Consider the following 18596-nt stretch of genomic DNA (forward strand, 5'->3'; position numbering starts at 1 on the left):
AGACAGTGTTCTACATCTTTTTTTTAAATTTAAGATCCACGAATCCGTACTGTATAAAACTTTTAATAAATATCCATAATATTAGTAAGATTACTATTTACTACTACTATTGCTAGTAAGGATTGTTCCTTTTTATTAATTTTTTTTTTCTTGTTCCAGGAGAATATAGATCCGTCCCCATACAGTCTGTCACCAGTGTCAGCAAAATCACAGAAGCTTTTACGTTCACCACGCAAAGCTACGCGCAAGATATCCCGGATCCCATTCAAAGTGCTTGACGCACCTGAACTGCAAGATGACTTTTACCTGAACCTGGTTGATTGGTCGGCACAGAACGTGCTCAGTGTGGGCTTAGGAAGCTGCGTATATCTATGGAGCGCTTGCACCAGTCAGGTAGGTTATGTTACCTTGGTACTTGATCAAGACTACACAATTCTCTTACTGCCGCACTCAGAGACGTCAAGCATCTCCCTTAGTCACCAAATAAGACATTGCGGCAGTATGAAATGTTGATTAGTGATGGTGTAATCCAGACGGAAAGACATTCTATGCCATAGAATCTTTTTAGTAGTAAAATTTAGACAAAAATGACGGTAAGATTGTATTAAATGGTGGATGTGTTTGTGTCAGGTGACGAGGCTATGCGATCTGTCATCGGAAGGCAATGCTGTCACCTCGGTGGCGTGGAGCGAGCGTGGTCATCTTGTCGCCGTTGGCACGCAAAAGGGACACATCAGTGTTTGGGATGTAGCCGCCAACAAAGAGGTAAGCAAGTATTAAGATTTTTAGTGATATTTCCTATGTCTAACATATTGGTGGTCATCATCATGATTAAATCAGATTAGAATCGTTGTTGGAAAGATTTCGCGGCGTGTGGTTTCTATCACGCTTCTATAGGCAACACAATTTGTCACGAATATGTTGTAACTATATGGGTGTTCTGCGTGCGATGTCGTACTTTCCCTAACACGTTGTAGTCACTATAATTTACTAGCTGTCGCCCACGTCCCCGTCTCTATGGAATTTAAAAAAAACTTCATTTTTGTTCCTCCAGACTATGTTCTACATATATGCCAAATTTCATCGCGATACGTTCAGCCGTTCTGGAGATACCTTCTAACATACATCCATTCATCCATCCATCGATCCATCATCTCCAACTTTAGCATTTGTAATACAAGATTGACTGAAATTAGAATAAGTTGCCTTTTTAGGCGTTTTATTAAAAAGATTGCGCATTGTTTCACTTGTACTGACCCTAGAATTGACTGTATCTAAAATTAATTTTCAATGCATCTAATTAAGCCAATATTTTTAGCAAATAATCCAATTTAAAGACAGTTGCGTAATACCTAGATATCAATATTGATTTTCAAGACATTAAAAACTCTCTTTGAAATGCAATTCAAGCTGTAGAACATAACTTGGTATATTTTTAGATGCAATACATTGCGAGGGTGTGGTAGGTCATGCATAACGTCACCTACACGCTGTCTGTTTGTCTGTTTGTTCTTTGATATGCTGTCGGCCACACTAACATATGTTGACACTAATGGTCTTGTCTAACAGGCCTTTTTGTTTACATTTAATATATAGATTTTTATCCTTTAACACGATAAATACTTCTTTATACGTAGTAAGTTTAGCCTAGTAATAATATGATGAAAAGATGACTGTCATATCGTCTTTTTAAATTTCATAATGAAAAAGTAGAATATATTCGATTTCATAAATTATCTACGCAGCCGCCCCAATGTTTACATTAGCTCTGAATTTGTGTAGGAGATAAATGATGCGTATATAAGATAGACTATATATTTTTTACTCACACTAAAGAAGACACTTAGTAGTGATTCTAGAAATCTCTTACTAAATCAACGCATAGGAAATCCATTTACCGACTCGACTAGGTCTAGTCTCATACTGGAATTAGGGAAGGAGGTATTTAATAATGTTGAACTTGTGTATTGTTAGGTAACAAAGCTGCAGGGCCACATCGCGCGTGTGGGCGCGCTGGCCTGGAATGGAGACATGCTGAGCTCCGGCTCCAGGGACCGCCACATACGGCAGCGGGACACCAGGACGCCACGTAAGTTGCTCTGCTGACATACTTACTTGTATTCTTTAGTGCTTAAGTATTTTCAGTTGTTAGACTAATCTACCAAGGGATATATACTCTACGATAATCTTACGGTGTACAACAATATTCAAACTTTATGAAGGCTCGAGATTAGATGAAAATGTTGTTGCCGAAAGTGTGTTTTCATTTCTCTTTTACGTCCCGTCTATGCATAAAATTGTGTTTTACACAGCTTTTTCTACGAAATCGCGAGCTAACATATAGTTTGAAGGGATACACAAACTAAGATACAAACGTTGGTACAAAGCCCTTCGATCTTGCCTTAAACCCCGTTACAGCTAAGATTTGTACGATGTTCCGAACAGCTAATATGTTTGAAAAATATTATAAGTGTTAAAAACATTTTAGTATATGTAAATGGCTAGATAGACAATTTCTCCACGCCGCTATGACTTATTGATCATATTATAAACCTATAAATCATTTTATTTACATGAATATATCTTTATAAAACTTAACAATGCATATAAAATGCATAAAGTGCATATCCTATGCAGTTGAATGGCGACTTTATTGACAGTTGATTGCATACAGGAAATGCTCATTGCGACTCATCGTAAAGATTATATACACTCCGAGATCAATAACATGTACACAATACGTTACAATATTGTTAAATAATCATATTATAATGCATAAATTTATTCTTATTGAATTGGAATACGATACCAAAGACATACAAAATAGTAACTAATAAGTTACTATTTTGTATGTCTTACATACAGACTAGACTACAAAATAGTAACTAATAAGTTACTATTTTGTATGTCTTTGGTAAGCCTCTAGTTACCTTTTTTAATTAGGATTGTTACTTATCTTTCTTTTAATGCTATATTATTTTGAATTAGGAAAAATATGCTTTAGGATTATAAAGGTTGCAAAGAAAATAATTAATATAGGCACAACTGTTCCTATATAGATAGCTAAGATTTTGTCATTTAAAATTAAGCGATTATTTTAAACGAAGTCGATTGAAAAATATTTTATATAATAATTAGTAGCTTTTTTTCAGACTATGTTCTATATGTGTGCCAAATATCATCGAAATCCATTGAGCCATTCTGGAGATAACTACAAACCTTCATCCTTAGAAACTTCTGCATTTATAATATTAGTAAGTTATGTTTTCTCGTATTGCAGCGCAACAGACGTCGCGCGTGCTTCAAGGTCACCGGCAGGAGGTGTGCGGCCTCAAGTGGTCGCCTGACGGACAGTCGCTCGCCTCAGGGGGAAACGACAACAAACTCTTCGTCTGGTCTATGGTAACTATCATTTTATTATCTTGCTAGACCAACAAGAATATCTGACCCGGTGAGAAATAACCAAACTAATTAGAGAAGAAACGAGAGAGGTGTGTCAGCACCGCGCCGAATTATCTTTGGTCTCTGCCTACCCCTCTGAGAGTTATGTCGTTGTTATAAATTTTTTTAACTTATGTTATCTCGTTAACAATTTTAAAAAGTAAGATTAAGAATGTATGAATAGAGCAACGTGTGTATGTATGTATGTATGTATGTATGTCTGTTTGTTTACAGCACAGCACGTCCCCGGTGCAGACGTACAGCGCGCACGTGGCGGCGGTGAAGGCGATCGCGTGGTCGCCGCACCAGCACGGCCTGCTCGCCTCGGGCGGCGGCACCGCGGACCGCTGCATACGATTCTGGAACACGCTCACCTCGCAGCCCATGCAGTGTGTTGACACAGGTAATTTACTGAAGATTTTATACCCATGACGCGAACATTTTGTTAAATTCTGTAGTTATTTTGAAAGTTGTTTTCAACAGCTTATTATATTAAGATTATGATTTATTATAAAAGCATAATCAGGGTTGGTAAGAGAGGCGCTACTATCGCGGTGAATTCTTAAAAAAAATATGTATGCCGTTAAATACATCAGATTACTTTGTCCAGTCTAAATAGTTCGACAAGTTAATGAAAACAAACTGTTTTATTTACAGGATCACAAGTATGCAACTTGGCGTGGTCAAAACATTCCAGCGAGTTGGTCTCCACTCACGGATATTCACAAAATCAAATCCTCGTATGGAAATATCCATCTTTAACACAGGTAATTAAACTTAATTTTATATTATACACATTGAATACAACCCAGTGTAATTGTAATTTTGTTTAATTTTCAAATTAACAGACCAAAAAATGATTATTATACGTCTATTAATGTAGATATTATTGTTTTCCAGGTGGCAAAACTAACAGGCCATTCGTATAGAGTACTCTACCTTGCCCTGTCCCCCGACGGCGAGGCGATAGTCACCGGAGCAGGGGACGAGACATTACGCTTCTGGAATGTATTCTCAAAAACTCCTTCCCACAAGGAGAACAAAAGTGTACTCAATCTGTACACTGCGCTCAGATAAACTGCAAAGACTAAAGTGAAACGTCAAGTGGCGCTAGTGTGCGAGGCATAGACTATACAGTGAAGTGTCAAACTAGTGCTGCCATCTCCCGATTTTGAGGCATAAACAATGTGAAATGTCAAACCAAATACGTTTGAATGCGTGCGATGTAATTTATTAAGACGCAACAAGAGTGAAAATTATGATTTAAGTTATCAGATGTCTAATATATTGAAAGGGATTTTTAATCGGTTTAGCTTGTATGCCTAGTTATACATATGTATCATATTTTTATTTGTGACAATTTGTTTTTGGAATCGATTTAGTGTAGGGCCGGGATAGATTAAAAATATAATTTGACGTTTAATTTCCCGCCTTTTTCTACTGTCAGATTATATTTTTTCTGAAATCTGCTGTTCGATGTTTTTAAAACCAGTAAGGTTTTGAAATATTGATAAAGCTGAACTAATATTGTTATACAAACTGTTGTTTAGGGATATTGTTACTTTTTCGTGCAATTTTTGAGAAAATCAGATAATATAATAAATTAACAATGTATATGCTAGAAATCTTGAAAATAATATAAATAAGAAAAAAATGTATAGAAGACCAATATAATTGTTTTTTTTTCTTATGTTACTTTATAGAATGATACCAACATATATTTTCAATCTAATTTCTTCACAAATTGCACGAATCAGTATTGAAACTTTTGCGTAAGTTTTGTATGTATGTACACTTGTTTGTGTATGGCGTATACATTTGTTTTTTTTAATGATTTAGACAACAAATTATTGAATTTACGTTCTTAATTATTTTGACAAGCTTGTTTGTAGTGAGAATTTGAAGACAGTTTTTTTATAATGAAAGTAATTTTCCTAACAACATTTTTATAGAAGTTTACACAGCTGTTGTAACATGAAATCGCTTAAATAAAAACTAAAAATTAGCAGCTAAAGTCTTAAAACAAGATAAAAAATTTCTCACATATATAGTATGTTCCAAATAGTAAACTACTAAAATCAATTTAAAAATAAAATAGCCTGCATTTATTGATGAAAATATTTTTTTTTATTTGAATTTCTTTTGGTATGATTATTAAAAAATGTGTATTAAATTTTCACTGCATCAGATGCTTGTCGTTATTTACAATTTGACCAATTTTTTGCTTCGGCCATATTTGAATATGCAATTTTTTAGAGAACTCAAGTAAGAACTTGAGTTCTCTAAAAAATTGCATGCTATAAAAGATTACATAGGAAATCGTTCCGAGGTTACATTTTTGTGAAAATTCAATTGTTACGACCGGCATTACTAAAATATTTCTTTTTTTCTGTTCCAGCGATGAAAGAGAGTGCATTATCTCTCGCTCTATGTTAGAGTGAGATAGCACTATCAATATTTTATAACACCCTGTATGTACTCTCTAGTAGGAGTTTATATGGCGATTCCAGATACATAATTTATAGGCTTGCTGTCATTTACTGTAAATCTCGATTTTTTTGGCTGGCACGGCTACACACGTGCAATTAAATCTGAAGGTGTGTAGCTAGCTTTATATAAGGCGATAGGGTAAGATCTTATCTGTATTTCAAAACACAGAACAAAAAATATCTGGATCTGTATGAGTCAGTGACAAATTCAATGTTTATCGAGATTTAGGTAATAAAAATTGTCTAAAAAGGGTTTGTAGCATTATTCTTTATAAGTAATTTAATTTTGATAGAATTTAATTGTGATTTGGTTTTTCCGATTTCCTTTCTTTAGCAAACGTTTTCTTAGTATTTAGTTTGTATAGATCCATTTTATTGACATTTATCAAGGTATGTGCGCGAGGAGATCGGAAATATAAATTGTAAATATTTAAACTATATACTAAAAATATATCTTATATATTATGTATATTAGAGGTGCCAATGATCTCACTGATGGCAGATTTGGTAAAAAAAGTTTCGATTATAATATTTATTATTAATTTATTTCCCGAGATATTTGTCGTATGGCAACATCGTATAGGATATTCCTTAGTCTATGGTACGATTTATTTCGTATTTCTTTTTATATTTGAAATTCTCGTTACATAGATGTTAAGGCAACCTCTAATTATATTGCCCTGTTCCCATAATTCCTATTAGTTTAATATTAAAAAAAACGTAATTGGATTTGTGCAATGTAGGTTTATTATCTATGGTACATCGGTGCTGTGACGTCACTACTTGATATGACAACTACATTCCCGCGTAATTACTCTCTTTTGATTCACTTTTTTCTTTGTATTTCTTTTAATCTTTTGTTTATACGTCATTTTTTAATACTTTTATGAATTCTTTTGAACACTTTCAAATCCCTTTTGTATTTTTAATTGGAACTTAAATAGTAGTTTTTGTCTGCGTTATTTCTTTTAAAGTGAATTGTTGGTTAAAAAAATATAACTAACTGCTATACTCTGAGAATATTAGATGCTTACTAAGGCAGTCTCTTAATGTAAACTTAAGAGATAGAAATGCCACTAAGTGATTGCTTTAGTAACTAAACTATTTGCTGTGAGTTTCTGACACCAAAATCTCTGTATAAAATATATCGTCATACCAACATGTTTTAAACAGGGCTTTAGGTTTCAGAAACTCACGGTTAATTATAATAAATGTCATATTAATGAGTACATCACAGTACTGTATTCCGTTTTAATTTTGTGTTCATGCGTTCCATAAATTTATAATTGAACGAAAATTAAAACATTAGTATATAAGGTTGATTTTATTGACACCAAAAATTAACTTTTTGCGCTTCATTTAACTAAATTAAAAAAAATTGTGTTTGGGTTTTTAGTGTGCAACACTATTAGTCATTATTTTTGGTTTAAATTGTACGTGTGATTTGGTAGATTCTAGAAAAATTTAAGTAATAAATATAAATATATAAATTTAAGTATTTTTTTTTGTGAGAACTATCGATTCATACAATGAATTTTCAAAAACGAAAAACTGAATTGTAAAATAAAAAAATTTGCTTTATAAATAACGCCTTAAATGTACTTATCATTTCTAAATAATTCACCACCGCTCATTTCGTTAGTAAACTTTATGTTAACATATGTTTTAAAAAGATTTATTTATAAATAAAGAAAGATATAATATATTTAATGGATGCACTGTAAAATAGACTGATATTGTACACCCACTTTGTTAATAATTAGTCTTTATTTTGTACTAAAATATTAAACGTGTGATCTGTAGATGTGTTTCATTTTTATAACATTTAAGAGTTATTTTGACATTTGTATTTACACGTATTATCTACAATAAAGGATGAAAATCTATTCAAGAAATACAATTGGAGTGTATGTCTGTTACCAGCAGTGGTAGAGCCCGCTTTAACATCGCACGAATGGGCCCGGCTCGCCCGGTGAAATACCATGACCACACAGAAGACAGGCGTCAAGTGGAAGTAATTCTGCGTTTCGTCTGATGAGTGTGCGTCCCGGAGGCCTAATTTAGTCCTATTTTCCTTCCCACTCTTTTTTTATAAGGAGAGGATGGGAAGTACATGGGGACTTTCCGGATGAGAGGATGCATAGAAAGGGAAAATATTTTCTTTCTGTGCATCCTCTCCGTCGATTAAAGGTAGGCAACGCATATGCTATTGCGTATGTCTATGGGCAACGGTCACTTCGCTATTTCAGCGATTTCAGGTGGCCGCTCGCTCGTTTACCACCTTATAATATAAAAAGAAAACCTTATAAAAAAACTATACGAATAGTTCTTTTCAAATATCTAGACGGCTCAAGGTCATCAGTGCGATGCGCTGTTTCGCACTTCACCTAAAATTATGTTCCGAGCAGCGACTCGCAAGAATTAAAGAGTCTCCAAGATATCTGAAAATTATTGTGACTCCTATTTTTAATTTATCTTTGTCGTAAAGAGAACAATACTGTATTAATTTTACGCTGACGAAGTCTGTGGACACATAGTGGACTTCTGAGGTAAAACACCAAAATTACTTAAGATAATTAAATGACAAAACTCTATAAGTAATGAAATAAGCAACAAGAATTGGGTCTTTTGGTTATTTCCGTTGAGATATTAATATTTTTTTAAATGGAATAGATTGAAGATCGCAGTAGAGTATAAAAAAAACTAAGATTATTGAAAGACGATACTGAACTGCGCTATCTTACGATTGCAAGAAAACTTCATTAGTGTAATCCGTTTGGTTGTACTTGATTGAGCAATGGAATTGTAAATTAAATTTACAACTGCACACTACTAGAATACTTTAATAAAATCTATATAATTTTATTAATCCGTGTTCCCTAAAAAAATTGAGAGATAATTTTTTTTTATTACGAAAATAGTGTGGTTTTAATCACGTTTCTTAAGTTATCCAGGTGCTACGGAAATAACGTGTACAATCTCAAATGAGAAACATTTCCTCAAACTGTGTTTTCATAAACAAGGCATTCGTTGCATTTGATCTTCGCCTATAAAAGTCGTTCGACCGTAATGTTTGTCTAATTATCTAAAAGCAGCGAAGAAAATGTTAAAAGAATTTTCCCTTTAATGTAATTTTGTTCAAAAACATTCATTCAATGGGAATAAACGAACTTTTTTTTATTAAAGGTAGTCCATTTGAGTCCTTAATAAACTTTATGAAGCGCAAATAAAGGCGAAGTAATCGACTGGAAACTTTTCATGATTAATTCATGTAAAAAGGAGTAAAAAATATATGTAAATTCTACAATAAATAAACGTAGTGTCTTACAAACTCTAATATTTTGTTTAATTGGGAGACAAAATATTCATTCCAAATTACATTCTTTATCTTACCATTATGGCCGATGTTCCCCTTCTACAAATGTTACTTAATCGTTTAATACAATAATCTAAATTCATAGCTGCAAAATCAATTACCAAGGCCCATTTCATTGTAATATAACTCTTAATATTTGTGGGTTTAGGTGTTATTTAATTTGGCAGCCTCGGACAATTTAACCTCTGACCTTACCTGCCTGTCGTTACATCTTTACATTCGTTTAGTACTCGATCAAGTACTCGTTTACATTTCTCAAAGAATTTTGGCTCACAATGATATAAACATTTAAAAAAAATATATTGTCACTAATAAAATGTCTATAGGGAAATACAAATAAATCTAATGCACAGTAAAATGTTAATAAAAAAAACCACTAGTCCTTTGCCTCTGATATTTCAAAAAGTCTAAACTTCCAAAAAACTTTAGTAAGGAACTTACATTATCTTATACCAGCACAAGAAGATTTTCATCAAAACTTTATTACAATTGAATATTGAAATTTTTAAATAAAAATTTAGTTGTTAAATTGTTCAATTCAAACGCACTTCGCCGTCAAAGCCGCAGTAGAGGCAGAGGGTGTGAGGTCGTCGACCCGCCGCTACGAGCGCTACGAGATCTCTACGTACACGCGAAAATCTACTGCACCGCGTCACGTAGACGTTTCAAATATTTTATGTAGGTTTTTTTTTTCTATACAAAACATACTTTATGACAATTGTGGTTATATGAATATATCTTCGTTCAAAACATAAAAAAAGTTTCCGTAGCTAATAAACATATATGAATATTGAAGAGGACATAAAACTCGTTATCACTGCCTACCCCTAAGTACAGCCAAAAGTACTATGTTAATAATCTCTTCTACTCGATGTACTTAAGTATAAATCCTGCGAAGCTATGTAGTTTAAACATAACATAACATTAAAGGCCGGCAACGCATCTACAGTTCCTCTGGTGTTGCAGATGTCCATGGGTGTCGTTGATCACCTCGGTGTTCTCCCGCACGTTTGCCCCCTTCTCTTATAAAAAAATTATCGTATCAACATAATGTAAGGATTGAATCTATAAACAGTTTGTTAGGAAGCCAGCAATGCGGTCGCTTGTGTCTCGAGTTATGCATAATTTATTAAGATTGAAACGAGCAAAGACTCAGCCGGGATATCTACGTTGCATTAATTTTGGTGAACGCAAAGAGAAAATTACATGACATTAGAACACGATTCAACGAAATACTAGTAAGAATTTTGTTGCATTAAATTAAGCTTTGTATCAAAAATGTTTTTATAGTAAACTGGAAGGGACTTAGTTCTAAGTATCGAATACGTCATAATGACAATAATTGTGACCTATCAATTCTTTTGACAAAACATTAATTCTAGTGTCAAGCAAGCACAGTAAAATGTAAAAAGTAATAGACCCAAACTCTCTTAACGTTCATTTTAATCAGAGATTAAGTATCGTAGTCGATAGTAGGTATTTAACGAAGGAACTACGAACAAAGATGTTACTCGTAGTAATCAGTGACGTCATAAGTCACAAAGGCTCACGTTATCGATCTCTACTCCACGACGTCTTGCATCTTGTACAAATTGCTGCCTTCGATACTCCAAATATTTATGCCTATTTCGTCTTCCAATACTCATAGTTTTTGCTTTATTATTTTAGTATATGTTATCTCAAATCCAGATTATATTTATTAACATCTAGCTGTCGCCCGCGACTCCGTCTGCACGGTGTTAAAAAGCCTATGTGTTCTTCCAGAATATGTTCTCTAGTCTTTCTGGAGCTACCTTTAAATAAACCATCCAAACATTCGCATTTATAATAGTAAGATTAATAAGTTTTTATTATTGTAAATTTTTTTACAATTCAATTTTACTTATGACTGGGTACAGTTTCTAAACAAAACGGTCGGTGCTTATCTTACACGGAGAAGCTGTAGCCTGCCTTCTGAGATAATTGAGTCTCAGACATTGCAACTAAAGTACGCTTAAGATATCGCAAAACAAAACAAACGCGCTTGTGAGAGCTAAAGAATTGTTTCGAGAAAGATGTTCTATTTTATTTTTTAAACTAATTGCTTAAGACAGTTTTTATATTCATCAAAGTGATTTCTGAAGCGTATTTACCGTAGAAAATAAATTTAATATTAAGACAATCGTTTGGTATTTAAAAAAAATGTAACTGCACTGAACAGACAAAATGTAATTATCAATTAAATTATTCTTCAAATTGAGCTCAGTTAGTCTTTTACCTATTCTTCTTAAACGTTTTATTTTAACACGTTGACCGCATTGAATTAAAAAGAAATCTTAGTAGTTAAACTAGGCTATAAGTTCTTCCAGATTATCTTATATATAAAATTCTTGTGTCACAATTCTCGTTCCCATACTCCTCCGAAACGGCTTGACCGATTCTCATGAAATTTTGTGAGCATATTGAGTAGGTCTGAGAATCGGACAACCTCTATTTTTAATCCCGCGCGGACGGAGTCGCGGGCGACATCTAGTGTTCTATATATCTGTGCCAAATGTCATCGTAATCCGTTAAATCGTTTTCTAGATACGTAATAACAAATAGTCATCCAAACTTTTGCATTTATAATATTTAAGTAAAAAGTAAGACAATTGCAATGTTTTGTATGAAAATAAAACAAAATGAACGTTACATTTATCAATATTATTGAAAAGTTTAAAATGCATAGTTCAGCATTTAGTTATCATTTACATGTCTTTATCTAAACGTACACATATATATTTAGTTTGTTTTAATTTTTAAATTACAAATTATAATCTTTTGATGAAAGTAAATACAATATATTATCGCAAAACTTCGTAATACTGAAATCGTTGTAAGAAATAAATATAAACAAATAAATCACAGCATGCGTTCAGTGACTTAAATATTTTCATTAAAATTTAGTACATCCACAATACCAATTGATTCAAATTAAATTTATTCGATAAAATCACATAGTTACAGTACTTGTATCTTGCATTGCCGCTCTTACATCGATCACTTAGAAATGTCACAGTGCAATATCATTAGGCAGTTTTTATCATTATATTATGAAATATTGAATTCTGTAGTACCCAATTTTTCCTCGCTAATTAAACCATCATGTCGGAATGAATAGATATATTGTAATCTTCATTGGCTTTTTTTCCTTTCTTAGAGCGGCAAAAAGACATATAAATACCATACAGTACGTAGTAAATAAGCATTATAGATTCTAATTTTACTATATTTTACACGAGCCTCACGTCGACTAGACTCTACGTACATTTAGAAAATCTACATAATTACAAACCTGTCCCTAAGAATCTAGACTTTTAGAATTTTTTAATGATCTTGCGTTGAGTGGGTGAGTGGATTTCTTTTTACTCTTATCCATAGCGGCGGTGTCAGGGCTGAAGACGGAAGTCTTGGAGCTGGGCGCGCTGTTCCCCGGGGATACGCCGCTGTCCGTGCTCACGGAGGCGGGGCTCGGACTTTCACTGGCGCTGCTGCACACTGTCAGTTCCTGCCCCATCCCTGGCCCCTGACCCGCCACAGACACGATCTGACCCACCACCTTTTGTCTCACTACATTTATACTTTGGCACACATTCTTCACGTCACCCTCGCACGCTTCCTTCTTATGATATCTCGTAAGTGTCCCCGCGGAGCCTGCCGAGTGCGGTCGGTACATCGGGAAGTACTGAGACTGCGGGTAGTACTGCATCTCGTGCGGCACCTGTCCCGGTACCCATGGCATCGCCGTAACTACAGGCGGCATGTGCGTCCACATCGGCATTTGTACCATATGGGTGCCGTCCGGGAGAGGCTTGAAGCCCGGTGCTACCGGCATTGGTCGAACGACTCCCACCGGAGTGGGAGCACTGTGCGGTCTCATAGCCGGGTGACCATATTGCATCGAAAATTCTTCACCCTCGTACATCCTCGGTGTCTGAGTGTAGTCCACGTTCGGGAAAATGGTATGAGGTCCTCTTTGGAAGTACGTGTACATTTGCTGCTGAGCTTGCTTCATGGCAACGTACTGCTGTAAATGTATCGCCGTCTGTTGTCTCTGGTGCACGATGTCCTGGGAGAAGCCGGCCGCAGTGTTGCCGTGGATATAGTAGATGTTGGCTTGATTGTTGGGCTGCGTTGTCGGAGCTGGCTTTTGCACGTTATTGTATTTGTTATCTACATTGTTTTGAGGATCTTGGTATTCTTCCGGCGGCGCTATGAACTTGGGTGGCGACGGAGGGTTCACCTGTTGTGATTTGGGATAGCTGACTATCTGTGCAATGTATGGCTGCTGGCCTTTAGCGGAATGCGCTGGACTTTGACTTTGGAATGTTGGGTTGTAAGTGATCTGCGAAGTTTCTGGACTAATTTCACATTCTACTTCTTTTTGGATATTTCTTTGGTGTTCATTAGTTTCAGTCTTTTTGGTTTTTTGATTGTAAGGTGCAACTTTGGGATTACTCTTCCAATTGGCGCCGGCACTCTGTGGTCTTTTGACGGGTGATTTGGAAGGATCGTGCCAGTTATCTCCGTTGACGGGACGCGAGTCAGGCGGATGGTGGGACTGGGCGCTGTGTGCTCGTCGTGGCGGGGGCGACATGCCCTCGGGGACGTGCTGCTGCCGGTAACACCTCCTGACGGCACCGGGGCTGTTTTGTCGCTCGGGCGGCTGCGGCATCGGTCTGGGAACACGTCTCCTGGCGGGTGTGGGCGGGCTCGGCTGCGACTGTGAGGACTGAGTGGACTGCGAGGCCGAACGCCACTTCTCTATCAGCATTCGCCGGCGCTCTTGCTCTAATCGCACTTCAGTTTCACTGGACGAATCGTAGTCCTTGCCCTGTGTAAAATATTTATATTTTACAGCAGAACGCTACATTGAAAGTATTTTGAGTAATCATTAATTAATTAAGAATTTACCTTTTCGATTTTCTCGTCCAACATTTTGAAGAAGTCTTGTTGACTCGCTGACACCTCACTGTAAAGAAAATGTTGATTAGATTTACACCTGAACAACTCAAGATAACATGGAAAGGAATAGAAGTAGTGTCTTCTGTTTAACGTCTGTAACCATAACTATGAATGATGACGTGGTGACATGAGGGGTGAAATTCTGACGTACATGGGGGGTGGATGCGCGGAAAGCGGCAGGATGTTGCGTGCGCGATCTGCGCGCTCCGCGGCTTCGTCGGCGTCCTCTGTGGGCGCCGCGGCCGCGCTGCCTTCCTCCTCGTCAGCCTCCTTATCTGCTGCGCCTGCATACAACATACAAATATTTAATTCTACGGGAGAGTGAGACAATAGTATCGTAAATTAGTCGCTAATGCTACGGGGTATGTGCATTTATTACATTTTAATTTTTAGGATTATTGATATAAGTATGAGTTTATTTAAGTAGAATTTCATTACCTTCATTTTACTAAAATCTACTTTGTATAATATAGCTGTCCCCGCGATCAATGATTAAGATAAAAACCACCCTAACTCCCAATTTGGAACAAAATACAGATGCTTACATAATTTGATAAGAATTGGTTCAGTAGTTTCGGAGTTTATCGCAAGCATACATCGTGACACTATTTTTTTTTATATATAAGACTAGCGGACCCGACAGACGTTGTCCTGTCTACACGTCTTTAATTTGAATAAATTAATATGAAGTTAATATTTGATGAAAATTGTGAATCTAAACCATTCCCAGATCACCTTGAACACACACAAAAATTTCATCAAAATCGGTCCAGTCGTTTGAGAAGTTCAGTGACATACACACTCACAGAAGAATTATATATATAAAGATTAGCAAATAAAATTAAGAAACATACATTCCTATACAAAGTTATTAAGACTTGCACCTAAAATGCTTGAATAATTATCAATTAATATTTAAATCCTCACATCAATTAATAGTGTAATGTAACACTGACACAGTTCTCGATTTTAATTTAAGGGAAATTTGTAAAACGGAATACAAAATGTTGAATATGTCGTGCCTACGCGTTAATGCAAAATTTCTCTTTAATATTCGCATTTTGATGGACAGAACAATTATTGTTCATCCGAGCACAAAATTGTATGTTATATGCAATTCACCTATGTTGTACGAATGTGGAATATGTTTGTTTTATATAAGCATGAATATTGCAAGTATATGATAAAACTGAAAATCGGCAGAATCTTATCTTAATACAATATTACTAATATTATAAATGCGACTGTTTAAATGGATGGATGTTTGTTGAAGGTATCACCAGAACAACTGTATGGATCTCGCTGAAATTTGGCATAGACGTAAAACATAGAACTGAAATAACTTATAGGCTACTAATTAAGTTATTTTTTAATATCGCGCAGACGGAGTCGCGGGCAAAAGTTAGTATGAAATATTTTACAACATCAAACAAGTTGTATCCAACAAATAATAGGTAAAAGAAAGCTATAATTGTTATGATCGAAGGTTCATTAGTCAGAAATTGAATAGCAAAAGTTACTAAGTCGTGTCGTGACTCATTAGGCTGTCCGCGCACGGTGCGGGAGTCACGATTTCTTATTCCACCTGTCTATAAACACCCACAACTCAATTGCTTCAAGATACGTGGACTTGTACTTTTTAATCTATTCTGCTGGCTTTCATACTTTTAAATCTATTATTTTTTATATTTGATAAAATGACCAACGAGCAGAGGACGACTTAAATTCGCCGAAATAGCGAAGCTACCTGTAGTGTATGCATAAACGTAGTGTTGTTTGTCTCGAGCGTATATGCCATAAGTACATGCCGAAGAGAGGGGTCGTCAGTCGATGTCAGACTTTTGGACCGGCAACACGTGTCGGTACGTGAACGAGCCAAATATAACGCAACGAATGCTACAAGACCGTTGCCCACAAGGAAGGTAGCTACAGAACGGCTGTATGGATTTGGCATAGATGTAGAATATAGTCTGGAAGAACACATAGGCTACTAATTCAGTTAAGACAACTAGTTTCATTATAAAATGAAGCTACATTATTGGAGTACGTCTTAGGAATCTAACTCCTACGCTCAAAGTGTTGCGATCTGCTTTGGAATGCGGCGAACGTTGAATACAAGTCTAAAACTGATTAATATCGCAATTACGAAAGAAAAACGTCTAATACGCTTACATAAACTAAAAAAAACTAGATTTATGAATATAATTTTTTCTAAAAATTGATATAAATGTCCTTGTTGGGTTTGATGATTAATTTGAAAGAAACTCCTTTCTTTAGAATGTTGTTTATTAGCATTTAAAAAAAGGGCGCGTTGTTTTGTTAAAAGTTTTTTTTTTAATTTAATCACCTGGTAACATAGACCTTTAGGTCATATCTTATTTGGTTTGTTAAAATTTAATGTGTATATAACTGTCGTCTGTCATCTGTCAAACACTATATTTGCGTTCAACAGTACGAATAAACGATTTTTTCATACTCTCTTCAACGGGCGGGTTTAAGTCGTTGAAATGTCTAGGAACTTTATATCAACCCTAATTAAAGTGATTTTACCCGAATTGAGGACGAACAAACAGACAACTGTATTCAAGTTGTATGTAACTCTTATCTCTTAATTAGGGCGACGGTTTAATTTGGAGATAAAAGTTTTAAATGTCTGTACTATGACTCCGCTCTACAAAATGTTGAGTAGAGATTAAAGGAAAAGTAATTGAAGGCTATTTAAAAGCTAAATGTCTTTGTGTTTTAATTTATGTCTCTATTTGAAGAAAATAATGACCTCTACATTCTTATATTTGACAAAATATTTTGTGTATTTCTTCTAATTTTGTTATTATAATAATTTCCTGTTAGAGTTCTTTTTTCAATTTGTGGAAAACAAATTACAATTTGTGGAAAATTATCCAAGTTCAAATGACCTTAAAAAAAATAAAGCGCAAAAGAGACAGAAGAATCAAGATAAATGAAATAGTTAAATTTTCCACTTAAATAATAAATAAACTCTGGGGTAAAATGTTGACGAACACTTTATGGCGTGTTATCAAGTTTAGAATTACGTGATTAAGTTAACGCGTAGGCACGTCATATCTATTATCCGTTTAAAATTGGCTTTCTGTTAATTTCATTAAGATCGCATGAATGTTTACTTTGACAGTTGCTTATATTGAGCCTAGTATACTTAATTTGTAGCCTGTAAACTTCCAGACTATTTTCTACATCTTTGTCCAATTTCAGCGTGATTTATTTAGACGTTCAGGAGATACCTTGTAACAAACATCCATTCATCCATCCATTCTGTTAGGAAGAAAATCAGACTCTGTGCCGCTGCACTGCGCAACACTAGCCTTATTAAAATATCAACGCTTATGTCCCTTAACTAATGAATCTGATACTTCACTTGGTATCGAATCGCCATTCGCGCTAAAGGATTCTATCAAATAATGTTTAAAAATTCAAACACTCACATTTATAATAATAATAATAATAAGAAGTAAGATGTTAACAAGTTTTCAAGACGCGAAAGCATTTCCAAACGGTAAATCCTTCTATCCGCTGAGATGCGGACGATTTTCTCGGATCAACGGCTAACTTAATAATTCGGAAATGAGGACTTTATCTTTTTACTGGGCGAAGTGAATCTCAGCGAAAATACTTTTTGATGTTCACTCTGTTGATCTATACCAATTGATGGCTTATTTACAAAGAGATAAAAAGATTTTCGTCCGACTTTGAATGATATTTATGGGTATTTAGATGTATTTAATTCAAAACTACTGAGGACTTTAATATACTATTATATAATAATGTAATAAAATTAGAAATCTATTTTATGCGTGACATCGTCATATTACATATACTACAGCCTCGAAGGACGCAAACCTACACTAAATTAAATTTATGTCTTTTCGTGACAAAGATCTTTAATTTCTTCTTTGTCCTTTTAATATTATTATCGTAGACTAGCTGTCGCCCGCAGCTACGTCCGCGCGACATTAAAAACAATTGTAGTCTGTTTTCTTCCAGGTTACGACATTTATGGAAACCGCGAGATTCATGCAACCGTTCTGGAGATATCTTCTAACAAACATACATACATCCAAACATTCGCATTTATAATAGTAAGATATGTAAAATACAGCGTAGTAAAACATTGAATCAAAGTTTGGAATACAACTAAGGTCTGTGAAGTACAAGAATCTCTATAATGATGGAAGTTATAACAAGAGGTCGTACGAAACAAAGTTTCTTCATATTTTCTAACAATTTAAACCTTAGCGAAGCGTTTGCCTACAAATATTGTAGAGACAATA

General features: G+C 35.0%; 2 protein-coding genes across 3 annotated transcripts in view; one reads left to right on the forward strand and one right to left on the reverse strand.

Annotated features, from left to right (window-relative positions):
* Nucleotides 1–5093, forward strand: part of fzr (fizzy and cell division cycle 20 related) — a 51773-nt gene extending 46680 nt beyond the window's left edge. The window contains exons 3-9 of the mRNA XM_013311628.1: nt 160–393; nt 631–765; nt 1975–2089; nt 3281–3402; nt 3676–3844; nt 4099–4208; nt 4342–5093. Coding sequence (XP_013167082.1) covers nt 160–393; nt 631–765; nt 1975–2089; nt 3281–3402; nt 3676–3844; nt 4099–4208; nt 4342–4518 — 1062 coding nt within the window. The 3' untranslated portion in view covers nt 4519–5093. The remainder of the gene's footprint in view (nt 1–159; nt 394–630; nt 766–1974; nt 2090–3280; nt 3403–3675; nt 3845–4098; nt 4209–4341) is intronic.
* Nucleotides 5094–12194: 7101 nt separating this feature from the next.
* The window catches only part of tow (target of wingless), a 62330-nt gene continuing 55928 nt past the window's right edge, over nt 12195–18596 (reverse strand). For both annotated transcript variants that reach the window (XM_013311854.1, XM_013311855.1), the window contains exons 3-5: nt 14441–14573; nt 14239–14296; nt 12195–14158 (exon numbers count right to left, since the gene is read on the reverse strand). In XM_013311854.1, coding sequence (XP_013167308.1) covers nt 12626–14158; nt 14239–14296; nt 14441–14573 — 1724 coding nt within the window. In that variant the 3' untranslated portion in view covers nt 12195–12625. The remainder of the gene's footprint in view (nt 14159–14238; nt 14297–14440; nt 14574–18596) is intronic.

This window comes from Papilio xuthus, unplaced genomic scaffold (assembly GCF_000836235.2).
Source record: "Papilio xuthus unplaced genomic scaffold, Pxut_1.1 DF827680.1, whole genome shotgun sequence".
Taxonomy (NCBI): domain Eukaryota; kingdom Metazoa; phylum Arthropoda; class Insecta; order Lepidoptera; family Papilionidae; genus Papilio; species Papilio xuthus.